General features: G+C 34.1%; 1 protein-coding gene and 1 pseudogene across 1 annotated transcript in view; one reads left to right on the forward strand and one right to left on the reverse strand.

Moving 5' to 3' along the window:
• The window catches only part of MNAT1 (MNAT1 component of CDK activating kinase), a 175,916-nt gene that overhangs the window by 103,930 nt on the left and 45,698 nt on the right, over positions 1 to 26,288 (reverse strand). The window contains exons 2-4 of the mRNA XM_019750784.2: positions 15,846 to 15,998; positions 13,858 to 13,931; positions 3,778 to 3,881 (exon numbers count right to left, since the gene is read on the reverse strand). Of these exons, the coding sequence (XP_019606343.1) occupies positions 3,778 to 3,881; positions 13,858 to 13,931; positions 15,846 to 15,998 (331 nt within the window). The remainder of the gene's footprint in view (positions 1 to 3,777; positions 3,882 to 13,857; positions 13,932 to 15,845; positions 15,999 to 26,288) is intronic.
• Positions 21,227 to 21,479, forward strand: LOC109457699 (small ribosomal subunit protein eS27; annotated as a pseudogene).

Genomic DNA, 26,288 nt, shown 5'->3' on the forward strand with positions numbered 1-26,288 from the left:
ACCCAAATAAGAAATGATGAGGGCCCTAAGTAAGGCAATTGTAATAGAATTAGAGGAGGAACCAGGTTTGAAAAATGATAAGAAAAGATGACCAAAAGTACATGAAGACTGAGCAGATATGGCTTGAACAAATAGATAAAAAACGTAGAAATAGGTGTGACAGTGAATATTAAAATGTTCAGTTCTGGAATGCTGTATTACAAGTGCCTATAATACATCCAGAAAGAAATGTCTGTTGACCACAACAGATATAAGGATATATTACATAATATAATTCTAGGAGCTCAGGAGAAAACTAACAAACTGCAGAAACATTTGAGAGTAATTAGCATAAAGGAGTAACACATAAACAGAAGCACTGAGAGGAACCTGTGTTTAAGAGACAAGAAGGAAAGATAGGCCTATTAGGAGGATGAAAGAGGAAGGTGAGAAGAGCAGGATGAGGTACTCGAGTAGCAGTAGCGTGGCCCCACAAAAGTTAAGGAAGAGTTTCAACATCAAGGGAGAAGCCTGCAACAAACACTGCGTACAGGCCAAATTCAGACCAATAAAGAGTGGCGGGTTTAGCAATGAGGAACTAACTGGTTGCCTCAATTTTCTCATCACTGAAATAGAATACATAAGTATTTTGTACATAGTAGGCCTCAATAATTACTGGTTGGCCAGCTGGTTGAATTACTGGGGAAATAACCATCATTAAAAATCAAACATGGGGGTGGGGGATAATAAAGAAGGTATTGGACTGAGACAAGGGAAGCAGGCTGAAAGACTAAAGGTCTCTGTGTTCTTCCTAATAGCGCTACCTTACCCAATCAACTTGCCTTGCATTCACATCCCACTTCATAGCCGTAAGTAAAACTTGCTATTTTAAACTCAAAAAATTTCTCTAATTTATCCCTACCTCCCCATTTCTGTTTAAGTCACCTCTGAACTCACCTACATGACTGCGATAACCTCCCATTGGACCCTGAACTACATGCTTGATCCTCTCAAATTCAATCTCCGCGAAACCACTAAATCTATTCTAACAAAGACAATACCTTATTATCACCTTGCTGGAAACCCTTCAATGGCAATCATCAACAGCCAGGTTCTTATAACATTACTCTAAAGAATCCTGGGAATTCCCTAATAAAATGCCTTAAGGAACACTACAGCAGAGATTGAGATAAGAATCCAGCCCATCTCTTGTCCCATTATCGCTTCAACCAAAGTATTCTGAACAAGTTTTCATTAAAAAAAAAAAAAAAGAGTTCAACTGTTAACACATAAAAACAACTGGTCTATATAAACCCAAATTACTTTTCACAATATAAAAGGTCTTACGTGACCTAGGCCCTTTCTACTTCTCCAACTTCAGCTCTCTCTACTAAACTTTGGCAATATAGAACCATTTACAACTCTCAGAACTCACCGTGAGTTAGCCATGCTTTCTTGCCTTTGCTCATGATTTCTTTCTGCCTGGACTGTCCTTGTAGCAGCCTCCCTACCCACACCCCTGTCCTACCTTCATGTTGGTAACTTCCACTTGTCCTTCAAGGCTCCATCCAGGCATTAGCTTGCCCAGAATGCCTTTCCAATCTTCGCAGAATGGACTATGTATCCCTCCTCTATACTCCCCTAATAACAAGCACACAGCACTTTTCATACGTTGGTGACATTGTACTGAAATTACGTGCTCTCTGGAGAACCAGGGTTCTTATTCATCTTTGTACAACTTATCCTTTGCAGATGTTCAACAAGTGTTTATTGAACTGATATTTTGTGTGCTAAATTGATAGACATTCTAATGCAGCAATCTCTCCTGCTGATGAGAATCCAGAAAACTAAAAATAAAAATTAAGCTAATCTTCACTAAGACTCTATTTCAAGATTAGATCACCTTTAGTCAGTTTCTCCATGCTCACACTGATTAACGTTAGGTGCCAGCTCTATGAAACAAGATCTCCTCAGCAGACAACTCAGTAATAGTTTCTCTATGTCAAAAATGGGTCACTTTATGGGCCTACTCATGCAAGAGATTGCTTTTTTTCTTTTCTTCTTTGATACAACACTCATGTTTCTGAAACAGTGAGACTTCAACATTTTAATATGAAGAATAGAAGCAGTTCAAATAATCTCATTGTAACATAAATGAAATAAAGTATTTGTTTTATTCAATAACCCATCATCATAAAGTTTTCAGATAATTAGAAATTACTACTCTAAAACAATATAACCAGCTTAAAATTAGATTGTTCTTTCACTGAAACTCTCAGTATTATTTCTTAGCTTAAAACTATTAATGAAAAAAAGCACTCACTTGAAAGGAACAACCTTCCACTATTGAGTTAACTAGGGGTAATACAACAAGTTACCTAGGTATACCTACTTTGTATGTTTTTCTGATGTACCCAGAAAAGGCTATTGGGCAAAGACAGTAATTTTTACAGCACACTGATGCTCTCAGAAATGAGACACCTTTTTAAAGAAGCCAAGCTGGGTATGAATGGAATGAGAATATAGTGTGAATTCCTTGAGAGCTTTATGGCAGGAAAGTGACTAAATCAGGGGTGTCCAAACGTTTTTCAACGTTTTTCACCAAGGGCCATATGTGGTAAAATACACAAACAGCCGGGCCACTCACTCCAGGTGAAGTACGTATTGCCTCACCTGGTTTATTTAAGTAAACTAAATATATTTTTGGAATTTGTTGCGGGCCAATTAACAATGGATCATGGGCCGCAGTTGGCCCATGGGCCGCAGTTTGGACACCCCTGGCCTACATAAAGCACTCTCAGACTACAAGAAGGAAGGCCCTCAAAGCACAAGATGAAAATACAAGCTATGTGATCCAAATATAACTATCATTTTTACCAATGATTACAAATTCCTGATAAAGTACCTCAAAAATAATTACCTCTGAACATATGATCTCACTTATATGTGGAATCTAAAGAACAGAATAAATGAACAAACAAAACAGAAATAGACTCATAGATACAGAGAACTGATGGTTGGTTGCTAGGTGGGAGGAGGGTTGGGGGGAATGGGTGAGAAACGTGAAGGGATTAGGAAGTACAAATTGGTAGTTACAATATAGTCAAAGGGATGTGAAATACAGTATGGGGAATATAGTCAATAATACTGTAAAGACTATGTAGGGTGTCAGATGAGTACTGGACTAATCAGGGGGATCACTTCGTAAATTATATAAATGCCTAACCACTGCACTGTACACCTGAAACTAATATAAAATAATATTGAATGTCAATTATAATTTTAAAATATATATACGTATAGTCACGGGATATAAAGTACAGCATAGGAAATATAGTCAATAATACTGTAATAGCAATCTATGGTTTCAGATGGGTAGTAGACTTGGGGTTATCACTTTGTTAGGTGCGTAAATATCTAATCATTATGATGTTTTGTACACCTGAAACTAATAATATAAAAAGAAAAACAATAATAATTACCTCTGATTACCCCCAAAACTAGAGAGCCAAATTATACTAAAGAAATAATAGTTAAACTGTGTAAGTTAAGACAATTAAATCTCTGCATGCGTACAATCCTTTCCCCGTTATAGAATACATTTTAATAGTTCCACCAAAGTTGTTTTTGCTATAGTAATGTGTACCTCCTCCATGTATACACATATATTTGTATATTAGTATTTCTGGCCTAAACGTCAGCTAAATCCTTCGTTAATGCAACTACTTTTAGAGGCTTTTTAAAGGATGTAGAAGCAGTCATTTCTAACACAAAAGAAGAAAATACTTAGCAACCAACCAGCTTTAGCTTATTTTTCTGAATGACATCTTTGTTTTCCTTTTGGTATATCTCCATTTTCTTTTTGGTGTTGTCCAAATCCACATTGTTGGTCAAGTTGAAAACTGCATCAGAAAGGAAACAATGACAGGAAATATAGTTTTAATATAAATCTTTAGTAAACAATAAAAACCAAATATTCATCACAGTGACTTCTTAATTCATCAGGTTGTCATTCCTTACAGCTCTGTTTGTGTCCTGTTACCCACTACCTATTTTAGAGACTAGCTCTACTTTAGCAATCATGTTTTCTGAGCCCAATATAAAGGAATGACTGTCAGACTATCACAAAATATGTGCTTGCCATAATCACATTAGATTTTATTTTTATAGTACCTACTCTTTAAAAGCATATAAAAGAATGCTTAAATCTTTTAAATGAAAAGAGTAAGTCTGGAATCTGCTACACTAATCAGAATCAATATTCAAAAGATTCTGTGCTCCAGAAACAAACAAAAATTATCCAAAGAATAAAAAATATCATTACTTATATAGTTTGTTTTAAAAAAACTGGTTTTATTTACACTCTGATGGTCTCCAACATAGCTACTCACAAGCATGAATTATTTCCCATATACTATGGAAAAAAATTGAAACAGATCTGGGAAAGTATGAAACAGGTAAGAGGTGAAACTTAACAGGAAAGATGAAGGATAAACTGGCACCAAAACTTAAGACTGAAATAATTCCATTAGAGAAGCTGCTGAGAAATGTTATGATAGGTGATGAGTTTTTAGTAAGTTGGACCTGTCCTTTTATAATTCCGACTCAAAATAATTTGAATTATAAATGCCTTACTTCCTTCTAAGTTTACATAGATAAATCAAAAGGTAAATCTTTAGGTAATACTCTGAACCAAAAACAAAAACCTCTTTTGGTATATATAAAGTACCACCATCCCCATGAGCCTGTCTAAAGAAGGATCCATATCATTAAGACTCTCCTGTTTCATAATTCAATTCACACTACCCTCGGCTTCCTCTGTAATCCTTCGCCATCCATCATTAGGCCTTGTACCCCTTCTCCAATTACTTACCATTGCGTCCAGCTGCTTGTCCTATAAACAGGTTTGATCTACCCTAAATAACTGCTCTACTCAGTGTTCCTACAGATTCCTTCCCCATCTTACTCCTTCCTTTAACTACTAACAACCATTTTAAAAAGTTCTTAGAGTTTGGGATGTTAGAGTCCTGTATGATTTGAAAAGTAACATTGGAGGCCCAATATGGGGCTACCTGTTTTTTGAGTAAGGTCATCAAACATACTCAAAAGACCAATCTCACCCATAAATCCATTTTTATCTCCTCAAAAGGCCAACATATTTCAAAACATCAATTTATTATAATCATTGTTGAAAATCCAGGCTCATTTAGGTAAGTAGAAAAATAAAAGCAATCCTTGATTCTATTGTATGCAATTCTAAAACTCTGCGAGAAATGAGAGAAAATGAGAAACAATAGACCTCCAGCTATCTCTTCACTTTTTTATCGAAAAGTAGAAAAGAAAGTAGTAATAGTGCTAAACCAGTAGATCTGTCTAGGACGCAATGTAGGGCATTCTCCATAAACCACATTCTGGCTCCAACACAAAACAGTCAGAGAAGAAAACTCCAAACTAGCCCTGTCACTCAGAAAGGCAATTGTGATCCATTAGTTAATATGGTCTGATTCCACTATGTCTGCCAACCGCTCACAACTTACTCCTTATACTTAACAGGCCATCCAAATCCAATAATTGTTCACAACCTCCACCACCCTCAACATCTATGTGCACATAATAAATGCCGATCACTTTTTCCTCAGGCACTTCCTTTGCTTGACTAATTTGTTAATACAGTCTCCTGATCTTCCTCCTAGTATTCCAATACTCATTCTTGTGTCCATCTCTGGCTCTTCTTGGTACAGTAATCTGAAGGATTCCGGCTTTTGCCCTCTTTCCTCCCTCTATGTTCCTTGGGCAATCTCATCACTTCCCAGTTTCAGCCAAATAAATGCTAGAAAAAGCTAACACTATCTCAGTGCATTTATAGAAAACCAAACACATAAACATCTCCAAATTTGCTCCTCCTTGTAACTTCTTTACTGTTAGTGATAGGACTATCATATTAAAACATCAAGACTTAACACTTCCTTCAGCTGACCTACTCTCCTTTGCATTCTACAAGCACCAGTTACCAAATCCTGCAGATTTTACCACCAAAATCTCTTTAAAACTGCCCTTCATCTCCAAGCACCTTGCCAATACACCAAGCCTGGATCTTATTTTTCCCTGAATAATGTATAATAATCTTTGACTGAACTTCGTATCTCCAGAATCTCTGCATCGTACCCTATACCCTAATCCCATCCATAATACACAATGCTGCCAGAATAATATTTCTGAAGCATACCTCGTATCACCTTCCACCTCCACCATTCTATAGTCCTCTCTCATCCCTTCTGCCTTCCCTGCTTTTACTAGGAAAAAAAAAAATTAAACACTTTTAGAATTCAGAAACCTTCTGGCTCTAACTACTGGTTATAACCACTTTTATCTCCCCTTACTTAATAAAGACCTCTCATGAAACTAGACAGCTCTGTATTTTTCAAATGTCCCCCACACTTCCTGCAACAATTCCTTTGATCACACCATTCTACCCAAAATGCCTGATCCCCTTTTCTTACTACTGAAAATACACCCAGACTTTAAGTGTCTACCCAAATACTTTTCCATGAAGTTCTCCATTTCCCCTAACGAGAAATAACTTACTTCTCTTATAAATGTTGAAAACATTGTTTAGAGCTCATATAAAAATATTTCTACTTTATATGATTTGTACACATACACAACATTCATTACTTTGCACTTCATCTTGCATTCAAAAATCGTATTTTATACAATCTCTATATCATCTAGACATAAGGGAAAGAGAAAAGGAAAGGAGAAAAGAATTTAATGATTATCTATTAGGTTCCCAATACTATGGTGCTGTGAGCATACAAGAGAACTTCCTGTTTTCAAAGACTAACACTTACTAGGGAGATCAGCCCTACACACGTGACATTAAAGTAATAATACAAGAAACTATATGATCAAGAGATAAAAGGGAAAAACTAAAAGTATCCTTGTTTCATTCATTAAATATTTAGTGCTATGCTAGTTATTGAATAAATAATTATTAAAGGAATAAACTATCCTTTCAATGGAATCAGACACAAATTAACCCTTCTAAAACAAAGTTCTGATTATGTCATTCAGTCATGAGTCACTAAGTTCACTCATTGCTTCTGCATCCACAATGCCTTGAAAAAAAAAGAATCCAATCTTACCTCTCTATTATTTTTCCCTCTCTGCTTTGTGAGTGCTGCAGATTCCTCAGAGCCTCTTTAAGCAAGGGAAAGAGAGACCAAGCCATTCCAATCAGAGTGGCTTGCCCTCACTTGTTGGCTTGAAGTAATCTCCTCAAAATTTTGCTTGAGGATTACACTCGTGTGTGTGTGTGTGTGTGTGTGTGTGTGAATCAAACCTCTGTGAAATGCCACATGCACTATGACAGGCCTATGACAGGCACTGTGCCCAGCATTTGACCTAATTACATCACTGAATCCTCCTAATAACCTTAAGAAATCGTAGGTACTACTATTATTCACACTTTACAGATAAGGTTTAAAGATATTAAATAATTATATCCAAGGTATACAGCTAGTAGATGTTGGAACCAGGATTTTAACCTAGACTATCTGATTCCAAAGCCTAGGCTTTTCTCTACAATACTAGTTGTATTGCTTCTGTGCCTAAAAACCACTGCTCGGCCAGTTCAGCTATTCCTCTGCACGAGTACAGACCCCACACCTTCCCACCTCCATACCTACCATCACACTGCTCCCAGAGGGCCCATCTTAGCACCAACCCCAAACCAGGACAATTTTGGATATCTGTATCTGGCCCACCCTTCTATATCCAATTTAATATGCAGATCTTCCTTGTAATTCACTTTGCAGGCACAATCTCTCCATCCCCAAATGCCCACAATACATTACCTAATATCATTGTGGTAGCACGTATCCACTTTCTACCCTGTATAATTATTTTCAATGTACATATCTATTTGATTGACTAGAGTGTTCCTTGAGGGCAGATTCTAGGTCTGATTCATCATTATCACGCCCACTACTTAAATGAAAGATTTCCAAAACACACCAAAATCCAATATGGCCAAAATCCAAAATACTGACAACACTAAATGCTGGCAAAAATGTGAAGCAACAGGAACTCTCATTTATTACAGTGAGAATGCAAACTGGCACAGCCACTCTGCAAAGACAACTTGATGGTTTCTTACAAAACTATACATACTCTTACCATACAACCCAGTAATTGCACTCTTTGATATTTATCCAATGAAGTTGAAAATTATGTCCACACAAAAACCGACACATGAATGTTTACAGCAGCTTTATTCACAATTGCCAGAACATGGAAGCAACAAAGATGTCCTTCAGTAGGTGAATGGATGAATAAACTGTGGTCCATCCAGACAACAGAGTATTATTCAGTACTAAAAAGACATGAGCTATCAACCCATGAAAAGACATGGAGGAAAGTTAAATGCATATCACTAAGTGAAAAAAAGCCAATTTGAGAAGGCTACATACTATATGATTCCAATTACATGACACTCTGGAGAAAGCAAAACTATGGAGACAGTAAAAAAAATAGGTGGTCACCAGAGGCTGGGGGAAAAAGAGAGGAGGGACAATAGGCAGAAAACACAGAGGATTTTTAGGACTGTGAAACTGTTGTGGACCATACCATCGTGGTAGATACATGCTGTAATACATTCGTCCAAGCCCATACAACGCACAACACCAAGAGTAAACCCTAATGTAAACCATGGACTTCAGGCAATAATGATACGAGTATGTCAATGTAGGTTCATCAATTATAGCAAATGTACCACTCTGGTGGGGGAATGTTTATAGTTGGGGAGTCTGTGCATGTGTGAGGTAGTAGGTATATGGGAAATCTCTGTACTTTCCACTTAATTTTGCTGTGGATCTAAAACTGCTCTAAAAAATAAAGTTTATTTTTAAAAAGGGAATTTCTCATCTGGTAAGAACTCAAAAAAATATTTGAATTATCACGAGAGTAAAAAAATAAACCAATACTAACATTTATAATTACCTTTATAATTATAGGTTTAATTAAAATGATCTTTATAATTAGAGAATTGAATGATACAGATGCCAAAATAAGCAGATGCAAAACTACAGGAACAAATAATCTTGGTTTCTTATGGTATGAATCTACTGAGACACACAGGTAATCAAATTGACATCCTATGTTGAACTCTACTGGAATGTTTAGAGCAGTTCAAGGAAAAAAAAAAATCAGTTTATCATCAAGCTAGACAGTGTACTACTGATTTAAACCTTCCATTAAATAAAACCCAAAAATACGTAAAGTTAAACAGTAAGTGAAATTATGTTTATATATAATTTATTTCTTTTATGCTTATTAAAAACTTTGATGAATTCCAATAAAACTATAAGAACAAATTTGTTTAATTCATTTTTTAATTTTTTTAAATTAAAAAGGTAATAGCAATATGACAGATGTGAATCCGAATCATAAATAATACAAAGCTCTCCCTTTAAAAAAAAGAAAAAAAACACAATGGATTACTATTTTAAAAACTTTTCATATGAAGCAAGTCTCATTCACACCACAATCAATCAGCTTAGTATAATAACCTTGAAGAAAAAGGAATAGAAGATAATTTTCTATACAATCATTTGGCCCTTTATCTAGTTACTTGTGTAGCTCAGATGTTGACTTGCCTTTAGTGAAGTATTAAAAACCAACAAAAAAACCTATTGTATTTTCTGAAAGATTTAATGTTACTTAAGTACAATTTCGAAGACTTTTTGACCTCCAGAATTTATAATTAAAGCCTTAGGTCTTTCTCACCCTTTTAAAATAAGCATATCCTGAACCAAAAGAATAATCTGTCTATTATGAAACTAAGAACAAACCTTTGAGATAATCCCTGGGGCCAAAAGAACAAGACTTTTTATGTTTAGATTGTCATAACCACAGAAAAGAGCCTATTGTTAATGCTGTAAGAAAGTTCATCTTCATGTGTGCCCCCTACATTGTAATTTTTATGCCATTATTCAAAATTCTAATATTTTTAAATTTTTTATATTTGTGATGTTCAAAGGATTCATAATGGAATTTATATAACAGACCAATCCCCAATTTATAAATCTTCCAACGTAATTCCTTAGCCACCCTAACAACTCTCTTCCTCTCAATCTAGGCCTAAGCACCGTCAAGGGCACCATTCTCCCTGTAAGATGCTTCAAAACATGCCCACAACCTCCTTTTTCTTTCCTCTCATGTCCCACTATTCCACCAATCAACACCCCATGTTCTAGACTCAGACTGCTAACTACTCTTGGACATTACCAAGCACTTTCATGGGCTCTTTGAGTCAGGAAAACAAACAAACAAACAAACAAACAAACAAAACAACCTATGTTCATAATTTGGCACCATTATTTATGTGATCTTTGGCACAATACCTAAGTTCTCTCTGCCTCTTTTTTGTTTTATATGTAATATAGGGATAAAATGCCTGTCTCTTGGAGTTGTGCAAATTGTTATGTGAGATAATATGAGTATAGTTCAGTCTAGCATTTAGCAGGTGCCCATGAAATTGACATCTTATACTTTTGATTAACACAGAGATAGCCAATACAGATATAATATCTAACTAATCATCTTTAAAAGCATGAATAAAATACAAAAAGTAAATAGCTATTGAAACAAGATTTCTAAAGGAAGTTTTATTTATACCACAATAATCAGAACAATGACACACAACTAAGCGGTGGAGCCAGCGACACCCTAACAAAACTTAAAATGGCTAAAACTAGTCTTTCCCTTATTTCTACACTTTCCACCCAACAAAACAAAAAAATACTGCCTGCTCTCCAGCTTTCATTTTCCTGATGAATACCAAAATCAGATTATTTTAATTCATTCTTGCCTGCTCTTTCCGACATCAAATTAGTCACTGGAATATTCTATCTCTAAAGCATCTCCTTTATCTGGGATCCCTGCTAACCTACTCCAAGTTCTCATTGTTTCTCATCCAAACTGCTGCAATAGCCCCTTAAAAATGATAGCTATTGACAAGGTATCTCTTGTCAATATTCCACATCACTATCACACCGTCCCACTGGCTCACTACTGGTCACAGAATAAATTCTTACTCTCACAGCCTAGCTTACAAAACCCTCATTAACTGAGGTCCAGTCTGTTTTTCAGGACTCATTTCCAGTCATTCCCAGAACTATTTACCTCTAACAGATTATGCACTCATTCTCCAATACGCTCAACACCCTTGCATCTCTGTGATTTTGATTTTTGCTACAAATGTTCTTCCATTTTCTACCTGGTAAATTCCTACTCATCTTTTATGATCACACTCAAAGGTGACCCCTTCTCTGAACTTGACCACATTATACCTCTATTTCCCAATACTGAATTGTTTTGGTATCTGTATTCCCCCAACACTTTATAAATAAGTGCCTATACTATTTTCACATTATAGTTATTAGTTTGCATAATGATCTCCCCCTTTAGATTCTGAACTTATTGAAGGCAAAGAGCATATATTCCCAGCAAGTAAAGCAGTTCACATAGAACAATTACTATTTGCTGAATTGAGCTGAAGTTCAGAAAATAAACTCTAAGTCCATGAGACTAGGTCCCAAACTTCATCAATATCTTCAAATATTAATAGAATTGCTCTCTACCCAACATAATAAGGATTAGTAATTGATTGTTTAGAAAAATCTGTTAAAGGAAGGAAACACATATATACTCCTTAAAAACTTAAACCTAAAACAGATATAGTCAAGTATAGTCATTTTGTAAATTACATAGAGTCATAGTCTAGTCTTTGATTGGAGTTTCTTGTATAAACTATACCTGTCTTCTATATTGTTCAGTTTCTTTTTAAAGTGGACCAAGAACATGAAAAGCAGAATCCTTCTGGAGTTTTACAATTTTTTCCAACCTTATAAACTACTTAATTAAATTACATAATTATAGTAACAAGTACCACTGGCATAATAAGGTTTGGTTAACAATGCAACCAACTTTTGGTGTATAACTGAATTGGTAAGAAAAGTATAGAGGTCTACTTGAGGACATCCTCTAATGACAGGATTTATCACGCATTCATTATGCTTTGGGCATCAGTCAGTACATTTTATGGAAAAACTGGGAAATGTCAGTTATTGCAATGAGTCAATTAAGTGGAGGTTGATTAAGAGAGCTTCAATATACTGCAAACGAAGATAGGCCTTCCTAAATATGTATAATAGTAGCATCACTTTCAAATTAAATGCTCTGAGCCACAGTTTCCCTATCTGGTAAAGAAAAGATTACATATTGTATAGCCCTTATATCTAAATTTGCTGTCAATCCTAGCTCCCACTTCTGGACATGAACCTCGTTTTACCTACCGGTCCCAGGTTGTTCATATCTTCAAAGTAATTTATCTCATAGCAAAAAATATATATTTTTTAAAAGTTATGGTTCAACCAGAACTTTGGTCCAAAATCAAGATACCTTTTTCCCTACCTTCTTTATCCATTAGTTTGTTCTAGTCATCCTGCCTGCCTGCTTGGACTTATGACCATGTATTCAACTTGCTCATGACATCTGTCTCCTGTCTCTTTATTGCCTGACCAGACTGTTTGTCTTATACTTAGTATTTATATATAGCCAGATTTCTATATATTGGCATACTTGTCCAGTTCTTGCAGATTTCCTTTTGGTTTATCTTCTCAGTCTATATCCTAACTTTTTCTACTTTGCCTTGACACTCCCAATTCCACCATCTTTTCAGCTAAAATCCATAGCCATTCATAGTTGCTAAGATTACATACAAAATGCAATAAACAATTATAATGAAAAACCAATGGCTCCAAAGCACTAAAAGATCTCAGAAAAAGCTTAAATTATATTCTGCACATGCTATTTGCTGGGACATATTTTAGATATTTTAGAAAAGTTTCAACAACAGTTGAAATAAAACAATTTTCTGGGTTTTTCTCAGTTAATAAAAAAATACTAAAAGGAATTAGAATACTCCATTCCTCAGGAATTTGAATTTTCTAAAGATTTACCATATATATATATATATATATATATATATATATATATATATATATATGCCTTCTCAAGAATAATCAATTTTATTATAATCATATTTTAAATAAGAAATAATATGAGTATATCTAAGTTATCATTATTAATCGAAATTAATTCTTAGGCTCATCCTAATTTTCAGTCCATGATTTTTTTGTATCAGTTCTATACCTGCATTGAGTTAATTATTGAGTAATACAGGTTTACTCAATAATTATGGCAACTTTAAAAAACATTAATTTTTTAATTGATATATAACAACTTCTTGACTTTTTAACATCTCTGAAATCTTATTTAAGAAAATAGAAACAATACTTTCTTTTGATGAAAACATCCTTTTAACTAATCATAATAGAAAGGCACTAAGATTAATCTCTGATTCTAGAATAACACTAAGTAACAGAATATTTCATCAAAGTATTTTAAAACGACTGTATACACAGAAGCATAAATGATGATAAACAACATATGCCTTTAGTCACAATGGATATAGTTAATAGAAATCCTATTTTTGGAAAATCTGAATATTCTGTCCTTTTGGTTACTATATCATCGACATACAAATGATATACATTGATACAGCCTTCCTCCCCAGCTGTAAAGTGGCAGTACCTCTATTCATCATATTTTTCCCAAGACAAAATTTTATTACTTAAGTCTTACTTAAGTATGCCTTCAGTTTAACAAATATGATTAAGTGCAACAAAAAGTAATTAGGTAAACATCAGCTATCACAACAAAACTTGTTTGAGAGTTTTGAAATGTTCTCCTAGGCATCTAAGAGATAAAGACACAGAAGCTAGCACACCAAAAGTACAAACATTAAAAACATACCAATTTCTTCCACTTCTTCCAGGAAATCATTATATTCTCTTAGACTAGGAAAGTCTTCTTCTCTTTTATTGTATCTTCAAGAGAAGAAAAAAAATAACATATCACTTTCTTTCAGTAGATCTAACTAGTTTGTTCTTACTTAATTCATACATGATACATAGAAAAGGATTGCTTACTATGGAAAACACTGTTTTCTTGAAACCAGGTTTGTAATTATGCTAAGAATGTTGTTCTCAGTTGGTTGGAGCATGAGCTCTGGGCAGTGGGGTTGCCAGTTCGATTCTCACATCAGCCAGCGGGCTGCGCCATCCACAACTAGAATGAAGACAACGAGCTGCCACTGAGCTCCCGGGTGGCCAGATGGCTCAGTTGGTTGGAGCTTGTGCTCCCAGCCACAAGGTTGCCGGTTCAACTCCACCAGGGGATGGTGGGCTATACCCCTGCAACTAGGGTTGAACAACAGCGGCTGGACTTGGAGCTGAGCTACATGCTCCACAACTAAGATTGAAAGGATGACTTGATTTGAGCTGATGGGTGCTGGGAAGAGTACACTGTTCCCCAATAAAGTCCTGGAAATACACACTGTTCCCCAATAAAGTCCTGTTCCCCGTCCCCAAGAAAATCTTTAAATGAAGGAAAAAAAAGAATGTTCTTAAATTAGTATAGTGACTACCGAGAAGGAGTAGAATCAGGAGAGAATGGTACAATATGTAAAATCCTTCTAAGACTTAAGAGAACAAAAAAGAAATTAGGACCCTTAATCCAAATAATACCTTCCTATTATTCCTGATGGTTGCAGTCTAAGGAATACTAGATCAGAAAAATCTATAAGTGTTGTAATGCACCTATAAAGAATTAGAAAACCACAGGAGTTAATGATAAAAGATAAGCATCTAAGAGAGACAATCTCCCCGAAGTAATCCAAAATAATAAAAGAACAGCTTGGGGCACTGAAAAAGTAACACTGGTTAGGTACTTACAAAGATACTGCTGAAACACTGCTGACCAAGATTGAAATGTAACCACCAAAAATAAATAAATAAAACAATAATAAATTAAATATATTAATTCTTTAAACTTCAAAACACAATAAGGTGGCTTACAACAAGAGTACAGATAAAATGAAACCCAAAACTATTAACAAAGAGTACAAAACTAAATTATAAATGAAAAGGAATATATATGTACACATACACATACATAGAGATATTGTATCAAAATAAACTAAAGCTGACACATGACTTTTCTCTAATAACCTTCAAATCTCAACTTAAATGTTACCTCCTCAGGCCCTACCTGACATCACTGACCCACACCAACACTTAGTCACTATCTTCACTGCATTTTTCTCAATTTATAATCACCTATTTGTTTTGCTTAACTCTTTTAATTGTCTACTTCTGTGCTATCCTCTGTGCTATTCTTTAGGGCAAGGTTCATAGCTGTTTCATTCATGTTGTACCTAGTGCCTAATATGTATAATTCAGTGTTTGCACATAGTAGGTACTCAATATCTATCTGTTAATTAAAGAAAAGGAAATAAGGGGGGTGGGGGGGTGGGAGATGAGGGTAAGGGGGATCAAATATATGGTGATGGAAGAACTGACTCTGGGTGGTGAACACACAATGGGATTTATAGATGATGTAATACAGAATTGTACACCTGAAATCTATGTAATTTTACTAACAATTGTCACCCCAATAAATTTAAAAAAAAAGAAAAGGAAATAAATGAATTATGAAGCCATTGATGGAGAGGATCACTCTTCTCTAACAAAGGTTAGATAATTAATATTACTGAAAACTTAATAAATGTTGGCTGAATAAATATAAAATGAATACCTTATTATATTTATAAATATAAAAGATGAATTTGTACTTATTTAGTCACTTGCCAAACTGTCTATATTGCTATCAGCAAATAATAATATTGAGATAATCGTTAAAGTCCTCTTTGTGGACTGAATCATTCAAGCAATAATACTTACATCTTTAGCACTTTTTTCCGAATTTCAACCTCCTTGTCAACAGCAGGATCTTCAAAGAGTTGTACCCTAAAGTTGCTCCTTCTAAGAGGAGTGCCGCACTCAGGACAGTTGCCAGCTCCTCTCACAAACAGCAAATCCACACAACTTTCACACCTGTACAGAGAAAAATACAGTGTAACGTTTAAGCTAGCATTCAAACGTGCAACAAGTCTGTGTATAGTTTGCCTTTCTTTTGTTTTTGGTGTTTTTTTTGTTTGGGTGGGCTTTTGGGGGCATGGAAAATTAGTCACTGATAGTACTTACACTCTTACATTTCCAAAATGAACATTTTGGAAAATGTTCATTTCCATTTGAAGCTTTTCAGACATAGGTGTCCCAAGGGATACCAATTTGGTTTTCCAAATTAAAACAAATTGATTTGGGGAATAGAAGGATTCAGAGGAAGCAAGATAGGGAGAAATCAAAGAGGCATACAAAAGAGCGGTCTACGGTCACCTCCATTCTCAGTCCAGCACCACACTTAGACCTGGGCAAGAAAGCCCTGCAGACCACAATCACTAAAACCAAGACTTTTTTTTCCCCTTTCAACCTTGGAAGAAAGTTTTTTGAAAGTTCAGTAAGCCATTAAGTAAATGGGAATTACAAGAGAGAGGGAATTACAAGGGCTTGGAGAGTGGTCTCCATCAATAATTCAGTTAACAAGGTATTATAATATACAACACTTTAATATTTCTAAAGGTCATATTGTATATGAGACATAATACATTATTTGTTTCCACAATCAGTTCTACATCTCCACGTTTTAAAAATCTGCCTTGAATCATAAGGATTTCAACAGTATTAAAAGATTTTTTTTTAAATAATTTATTTCCCGATACTTTTTCCCTTTCCAGTTTAATTTGCTTAAAGAACAAATAATTCTTTTTTTAAAACTCAAATATAGAAGTTTAAAGAGAAAAAAACTGAAAGTTCTACTTCATTCTGTTCTATAACCTCACTTCCACAGGAAACATACTACTGTTAAGTTTAGTATTTATGCAGCTAGATCTTTTTCTACATTTTTACAAAATATATACTTACAAATTATATCCACAAAAACTAGTCCTATAAAAAAAGAAGAAGAAGAAGAAGGAAAGGTTGATAATTGCTAGTTCACTTCATCTGGCAGCAGAGCAACCAAAACAGCAGTGTGTGGGCAATCTTTTGCCTCCAACAGTACTACAAATTTTTTCAAAAAAATCTTACATTCTGCAGAACATAGAAAAATTTGCTGAAAAAGCCCAAATCCTTGGTCATTACCCATTCCCAAAGATATTTTTACGGTTTTCTTTTGTTTTTAAAAACCAGAATGGTGCCACCCTCTTCTCTCTCTGGACAACTTATTTTTAGATTTCATTTTCTTATATCAAGAATATTTAACTACTTATATTCCTTTGTCAAGATTTTTATTAGACCTGTTTGCTTTTACTTTTTCAAGAGCAATTATATTCCAGCAGAATTTCAATAATTATTAAAATAGATTGACTTAGGAAAACATAAATAATTAATCACAAATTCTGTATTAAGACTTTCTTTGAGGTAACCTAGTTTTATCAGCACTTTCCATTCTTCTTTAGCTCCTTGGCTTTTAGAAACAACTCGAAACAGAAACCCATGGTCTTGAAAGATAAAAAACAAGTGGTAACTTCTGTTAAAATTTTTATTCCTCCTATAAATTATTTCTTAAATCCATGCGTACTGAACTCTCTAGAGTAGCAGCTGGATATTGCTAAGGAAATTTTCTCTCCCAAACTATGCTATCTTCTCTGTACCAGTGAATACTGATTATAAAGCCATATCTTTGAACATTAAAACTTTAGGAATCTTAGTTAACTAAATAAACCATTTAAAAAAAATCTTTGGCCTAAATGAATGAGAAAATTTTAGAGGTAGATAACCTAAATGATCACTAGTTAATTAAATTAATACAGTATTACTGACATGCATTAATGAAATAATTCAAGAATTCATTAAAAACCCACAAAAAATAACAAATGTTGCATTTTGGAAAAGGTAGTCAAATTACAAATAGACTGTTCCAATAGTTTGTTTACAAACTGGCTACTTGGAACTCAGAATACATTTTCCCAAAGATATTGTTATACATGATGGTTAGGTTTTCAGCTAGATTCTACTGGCCTATAGAAGATGAACAGTGTATTAGGCAATTTTGTTATTATTTTTCTCTCCTCTCCCCTCACTGTACAACGTTATCAGCTTTCAAATGGAAGTTAAAATGAGTAAGAGGAGTATTCAAGCAGTTTGTGTCCTAATTTGAATCTTCATCATCTTAAAGAGGTTTCTTAAACCTCAGCTATTTGTAGTGAAAACAAATTTTTGATGACTTCAAAACTCTAAATTTAATAATAACATTTGATACAAGGAATATACAATCTTGATTTAAAAAGTAAGGAATTACCTATTTGAACATAAAGTGAATTTCAAGCCAATTAGTCATGAAATCCAATTAACCTTCATTACCACAATAATCATTTCTCAGCAACTAAAATAAAAATGCATTATATTTACTTATGTGACATTCTCAACTTAACCCTTGACAATTTGCTATTAAATTTCACAATCACTTCATTCCTGTCTTTAGGTTACACTGGTATGGATCACTTCATACCTAAAAGAGAATTCAGAATGAATCTGGTCCAAAGCCCGAGGGAAGAGATTTATAAACTACTGAAACATACTGCTTTGGGATTTAAAGCAAAGAATCCATCCATAAAAATAGAAGTGATGGCCTGGGACAAATGTAAAAACATTATAAAGAGACAAAAGACCTGATGGGAGTGGGAAGAAATTTCATTCTCAAAATTAAGAAAAAAATTATGTTTACCATTTTTGTTCATTGTCTTAGAACTCACAGTTAATAATTAATCAATCTCTGTCGGCTATTACCATTTAGCATAGCAATTTACAACTAACAAGCAAAGAATATGTTTAAGCCCACTTTGAGCCAGAAAAATAGAGCTATATATACAAATATTTATACACGGGGGGAAAAGAGCTAATAATTTAGTATAGTTGTGCCAAGAAAACATGACCCCCCCCCCCACAGTGGGTTTGTATCTTCCTTACAAATAGTAAGGACCATGGAATCCATCCAATTTCTCTTTTTGCCTTCTTGCCCAGTAAGCCCCTAAGCCAAATTTAAATCCTTTCTTGAACAGCATTGTAAATATTTTCTAAAAAGAGGTTGGAAATGTAAAAAAGCTAGAATGAAAATAACATGTATTAAAAATCTTGTGATGTAGATAGCCTTTTCCTTACTATCCAGATGAAGACAGTGAGCACAGGGAGTCAAATATCTGGCTTAAAGTCAGATACCTAGTGAGACCTGACCACGGTCCTCTTCACATTCCACATTTTCTCCTTCAATCTTACTCTTACTCTCAACTTTCACAACGACCTATAATAATGCCCCCTGGTGAGTACATCTATCCGGCCCAAAAGTATCTCTTGAGTTACTGTTAAGCACTGCCTACTGCACAATCCCTCTTTGGTGTCCCATGGGCATATTTTTTGTTTTGAAAAATAAAGTTACCTCAAACTCAACATATCCAAAATCAATTAGCTTTCGCAACATGAAGGATACAAAGAGAATAACACCAACTTTGTGCATAAGGGCTTATAATACAATGGTAGGAAGAGAACAAATGAAACTCTTTAATAAATGTACACTATCATAAGCTCTCAGCCAATAAGCAATAGCGCAACAAATTATACTGCACACTCTTGGCCAGTGAGTGCCAACACACCATACTCCAAATGCTCTAAGCCAAGGAGAGCTCTAACTTCATTGTCCTGAGCGAAGCATATTCTGAATGATGTGGATTCTACTCTGCTGTACCCATTCTTTCTGCCACTGACGAATAGTTTTGACCCAGAACAGCCAAAAAGTATGTGCAGGTGATAGGGTCGGACATTAAGATGCAAGTTTTGTAGAGATTTGGTGTCCCTTCAAGGATATTGTTGAGGAAACAGGGTTAAGTTCAGTTAGAAATTGTAAGAAAAGTCCTCTAGCTAACTTTATGAAAGGCTTCAGAAATAATACTACAAACTGGGAGAACTGACAAACAATTACATGAATAGTAAAGGAATACATCATGGCCACCAGGGCTTTGGAGAATTTAAAGAGAACAAATTGCCAGTATACCAAGCCAAGAATGTATTCCACAGGGACCATTACTATTAACTCCACCTTGGGAAAGGAAAGGGCAAATTCAATAAATACTACAATTTCCAGAAATGCAGGTCCTGCACTAAATAAGACATTACCTTTACTTTCACAATGATTCAAAGGAACTAAACATATATTTACCTAAGTAGGCCAAAGAATATCTACAAATATCTGAAAAGGCTAGTGCTGGTTTATCTCTTTTCTAACTACATAGCTATGGAGGCTAGATCATCTTCATACAAGTATATTTCAACCAAAAGATGTAACAATAGATTCACCGGAGGATCAGATATCATAATCCAGCTGTCATCTCTTAAGCCAAATGTTAAAGAGATCTGTAAAAATGTAAAACAATGCTAGTCATTCACAAAATTATTTTGTTTTGGAAAAATATAGTTACGTTTCATAAATATACGTTATTTATGTTAATACATAATAGGTACCTAACAAATATTTTCAAATTTTCTGAATTTTAATTTCCAATATGGTAAATGTTAACAGATAAAACCTTCATAAATAAAAGCTCTTAAGGAGTCCTCAGTAATTTTTAAGATTATTAAATCTACTGAAACCAAACTGTCTGAAAACCAGGCTATACGTGATCAATAAAGGTTTATTTATAAAGAACAAATGAACCTTAATTCAATCATAATTTATATGTAAAAGGGAGCAGGCACAGAAAGGAACCATTTAGAAATATACCAGTGTACTGTATTCTTGTCAACAAGGATTGCCCTCAGGAGATATTAATTAACCAGAGCCTAACCAGGTGGGGTATTATCAGAACCTAATTCACCTGGGAGAAGGGACATACCCCCTCTAGTCATCCTGTCCCATCTAAAGAGAAGAAAAAACTGAGAAACACATGTGCAGTTCACAGTCCAGAGGCAAAGGCTCCTTAAAAATACTGAGATCTTATAGTAATACAGACTGCTTCCCCTCCCCCCACACCACACTACAACATTATTAAACATCTACTTACAGCAATTCCTTTTACATAGTACATCATGTCTGGCTATCAAGAAAAAAATTACAAGCCATACCAAAAGGCAAATAACACAATTAGAAGAGACAGAAAGTCATCAGAACCAGACATGGCAGAAATGTAAGAATTACCAGCACCTTTCCAGCACTACAACCTCCCCACACAAAAATGCCTCTCACTAAGGATCTCCTTCATCCCTCTCCAGAAGAGAAGAGGAAACACAAGAAGAAGCACCTGATGCAGAGCCCCAATTCCTGCTTCATGGATGTGAAATGCCCAGGATGCTATAAAATCACTACCATCTTTAGTCAAGCACAAAACAGTAGTTTTGTGTGTTGGCTGTTCCACTGCCTCCTATCAGCCTACAGGAGGAAAAGCAAGGCTTGCAGAGGGATGCTCCTTCCAAATGAGGCAGCACTAAAACACCAAGATGAGAGAGTGAGGAACCATCTCAATAAACACATTTTGATGACAAAAAAAAAAAAAAGAATTACCTACCAGACTGGGAATTTAAAACAACTGTGATTAATATGATAAAGGCTCTAGAAGATAAAGTAGACAACATAAAAGAACAGATGGGCAATGTAAACAGGGAGATGTTAATTCTAAGAAAGAACTAAAAAGAGATACAATGCAGCTTATTAATAAGCTGGGCACAGCTGAGGAAAGAATCTTTCAGCAAGAGGATATATCAATAGAATCCTTGAAAACTAAAAATAAAAAAGACTGAAAAACACAACAGAATATCCAAGGACTATATTTTATATCCAGAATATAAAAGGAATAACATACATGCAATGGGAATATCAGAAAAAGAAGAGAGAAAGGAACCGAATATTGGAAATAATAACTGACTATTTCCCCCAAATTAACATCGGACACCAAACCAAAGATCCAGGAAGCTCAGAGAACACCAAGTAGGATAAATGCAAAAAAAAAAAAAAACCCTACACCTAAGCATATTATTTTCAAATTACAGAAAAGCAAAGATAAAGAAAAAGTCATGAAAGAAGCCAAAGGAACAAAACACCTTACTTACAGAGGAACAAAATTAAGAATTACATTCGACTTCTCAGAAAACGCACAAGAGAATGGAGTGAAATATTTAAGTTATTTAGAGAAAAACACCTCCAACCTAAAATTCAGTACCCTGAGAAGTTATCCTTCCAAAGTGGAGAAATAAAGACTTTATCAGACAAATTTTGAGGGAATTTGTTGGCAACAGACCTGCCTTGCAAGAAATGTTTAGAAGAAGTTCTTTAGAGAGAAGGGAAGTAATCGGTCAGAAACTCTGATCTACATAAAGAAAGGGTATAAGTGAATGTAAAATAAAAACTTTTATTTTTCTTATTCTTAATTAATCTAACAAATAACATTTTCAACAACAAATATATTTTGTTCAAAATAACAAGTGCAACAATCTATTTGATTATGTATACTTATCTATATACATTATGTGCACATATATGCTTATGTATGAAGATACATAAGTGAGATGAATGATAAGCAATGATTCAAGGGATGGGTGAAGGAATTAGGATTACTTTGTTATATGGTACTTGCACTACCTGTGACGTGGTACAGCGTTATTTGAAAGTGGATTAATTTGGGTTTCGATTAGTTGTAAATGTATATTGCAAACTCTAGGGCAGTCACTACAAAAGTAAAAAAAAAAAAAAGTGTAGCATATGCTAAGGAAAAACAGAAAATGGAATCACATAAAATGCTGTTAAAAACACAAAAGACAGAAAGAGTAGAAGACAAAAAAAGGAACAACAAATAAGAATAAAAAATCGTAATGAATATGTTGACATTAACTGTATCAGCCATCAATTTGAATATCAATAGTCTGAATGCACCAATTAAAAGACACAAATTGTCAGAGTGGATCAAAAAACAAATCCCAACAATATGTTGTCTACAACAAACCCACTTTAAATATAAGGTCACATAAAGTAAATGGTGAAAGTAAATAGTAAAGAAAAATAAACTGTGCTAACACTAATCAAAAAAAAAGGAGGAGTGGCAATATTAATTTCAGACAGAGCAGACTTAACAGCAAGAAAAGATATCAGGAATAAAGAAGGAATTACGTAACAATAAAGGGGTCAATACTCTAAGAAGACACAACACTCCTTAACGTACATGTGCCTAACAACTGCACATCAAAATATGTGAGGCCAAAACTGACAGAACTGGAAGGAAACATAGATAAATCCTCTATTATATCTGGAAACTTTAACACTTCTCTATGAGAAATAAACAGATCCAACAGGCAGAATATTAACATAGTTGAACTCAACAACACCATCAATCCACTGGATAATTAACATCTATACTTCATCCAACAACAGACTACACGTTCTTCTCAAGATCACATGGGAAATTCACCAAGACAGACCACATTTGGAGTCAAAAAACATACCTCTACAAATTTAGAAGAACAGAAATCATACAATGTCTGCTCTCAGACCACAAATGGAATTACATAAACTAGAAATCAACAGAAAGACTGCTGAAGAATTTCAAAATGCTTAGAGATTAAACACACTTCTAAATAATACATGGACCAAAGAAGAACGCTCAAGAAAAATGTTAAAATATTTTGAAATAAATGAAAATGAAAATAAAATTTAGCAAAATTTGTGGGATAGAGTGAAGGAGTACTTAGAAGGAAATTTATAGCATTGACTGTATATATTAGAAAGAAAGATCTAAAATCAATAATCTAGCTTTTACCTGAGGAAACTAAAAAAAGTGCAAATTAAATCAAAAGCAAGCAGAAGAAAAAAAAATAAAAATTGAAACACAAATCAATGAAATTGAAAACAGGAAATCAATAAAGAATATTAACAAAACCAAAACACAGGTTCTTTGGGGGAAAAAATTCAATAAAATCAGTAAGATTCTAGCCAAGCTAGATAAGAAAGAGAGCACAAGTTCCTAATAGCAGAAATGAAAGCGAGGACAGCACTATAGATTCCATGGAAATTTAAAGGATAATAAAAGAATATTATAAACAACTCTATGCCCACCAATTTGATAACCTAGACAAATTCCTTCAAAGTCACAATCTGCCAAAATGTACACAAGAAGAAAGATAATCTGAATAGGCCCGTGTCTATTAAAAATGGAATCAATAATTAATAACCTTCCCAAACAGAAAGCACCAGGTCCAGATTGGTTCACTGGTGAATTCTACCAAACATTTCAGGAAGAAATTACACCAATTCTCCACAATCTCTTTCAGAGGAAAAAAGCAGAGGCAATACCAAAACTAGACAATGGCATTACAGGAAAAGAAAACTACAAACCATTATCTCTCATGAACATAGATGCAAAAACCCTCAACAAAATATAAGTAAAGCCAATCCAAAAAAGTATAAGAAGAATCATATACCATCACCAACTGGACTTAACCCAGGTATGCAAGGTTGGTTCAATATTCAAAAATCACTGAACATAATCCATCACATAGTCTAAAAAAGATAAAGCACATGGTCATATCAATAGATACAGAAAAAGTAGTTTTCTTTTCTTGTAATGCCATTGTCTAGTTTGGGTATTAAGGTAATGCTAGCCTCATGGAATAAGTTAGTAAGTATTTCCTCTGCTTCTTTCCACTGAGAGATTGTGGAGAACTAATACCGTATAATTTTTTCCTTAAACTGTATAAGCTATCAAGCCATAAAAAGAAGAAGCCAATCTGAAAAGCCTACATAGTATACAATTCCAACTATATGACATTCTAGAAAAGGCAAAACTATGGAGACAATAAAAAGATCAGGGGTAGTAGTAGGTAGGGGAGGAACAGACTGAGCACAGAGGATTTTTAGAGCAGAAAATATTCTTTATGATATTATAATAGATATATGTCACCATACTTTTGTCCAAACCCATAGAATATACAACATCAAGAGTAAACCCTAAATTACACAATGGACTTTGGATGATGTGTCAGTGTAGGTTTATCCTTGGTAAAAAAATGTACAATTCTGAAAAAAGATGTTGGTAATGAGTATATAAGAAATCTCTGTACCTTTTCCTCAATTTTGTTGTAAGTTTTGTTGTCAAAAACTGCTCTAAAAAAATTCTATTACAAAAAAATGTTTTCATTTTTGTTTCCTGAAAGCAAAGTATATCAAAGTTTGCTCAATATTTATTAACATTTTAAATTAATCATTTTAAATATTCAATAAACACTAGGAAACATCAATTAATAATATAATAGACAAAAAAATAAAATTGGTTGAATCGTAGTTTTAAATATATAAATATATATAATAGACAAGCTGGAGACCTGTTTCCCAGATTGTTTTAAAACTTAAGTCATATTTTAAATTTGTATTTTTTTTTTTATTCTTTGAATGATAGGGACAATTATTTTTAAATTTCACTAATAAAGATGGAAAACTCAGACCTTTTAACAAATTAAATGACCACCCAATAATCAATTAAATGAGTTATTACATATTAAAAAACTTAAACCAGTATCTAGCACATAGTAAATGTTCAATAATTGTTAGCTGTATCTTTACATTTATCAAGTCTTTTCCATCTGACCAAATAATTCTTCAAACTGTCCAGAGACTATAAGAAAGAATATTTCCTAATTATGACTTAAATATTCAGCACCTCCAACATCCTAAATTCTGGTATTTTTACAAAATTAATGCATATTTTTCCATTTTCCTTGATACCAAGGGCATGTTCTAGGAAAAGTGTTTATTTCCGAAACCCCCCTCAAAATTTTTTTTAACTTTAAACACTAATAAGCATTACTTCTGATAAGAGTTTCTGAGTTGTTAGAATATGGGAGGGTTAAGTTATGAACTCCATTAACAAAGCCAGCTTCGTGATTTGGTTAATTATTGAAATATATGTAGTCAACAGAATTAAAGAAAAACAAAATTTAAGGCCTAGACTAAGAATGGAAATATCTAGGTAGTTAGAACTCAGCATAAAGAAAACCTCAGTAAGATTATAGCTGATACCCGGGGTTTTTATATTATCAAAACTCAGAAGAAACTTCTGTTTCTTTCCAAAAAACACTAGAGATAAGCAAAACCATTGTTTATCTTCAAAAATTTAAGATAAAATAAACTTTCTTAAGAATCGCTCACTGTTTTGAAATTAATTCCAAAGATAATCTGCATATTAACAATGGCCCTTCTATTTTCAAATATGAAGCATTATTTTTATGACAAAGTATAAAATAGTTTTGTGAAAT

The sequence above is a fragment of the Rhinolophus sinicus genome, linkage group LG03 (genome assembly GCF_036562045.2).
Source record: "Rhinolophus sinicus isolate RSC01 linkage group LG03, ASM3656204v1, whole genome shotgun sequence".
In the NCBI taxonomy this organism is placed as follows: Eukaryota; Metazoa; Chordata; class Mammalia; order Chiroptera; family Rhinolophidae; genus Rhinolophus; species Rhinolophus sinicus.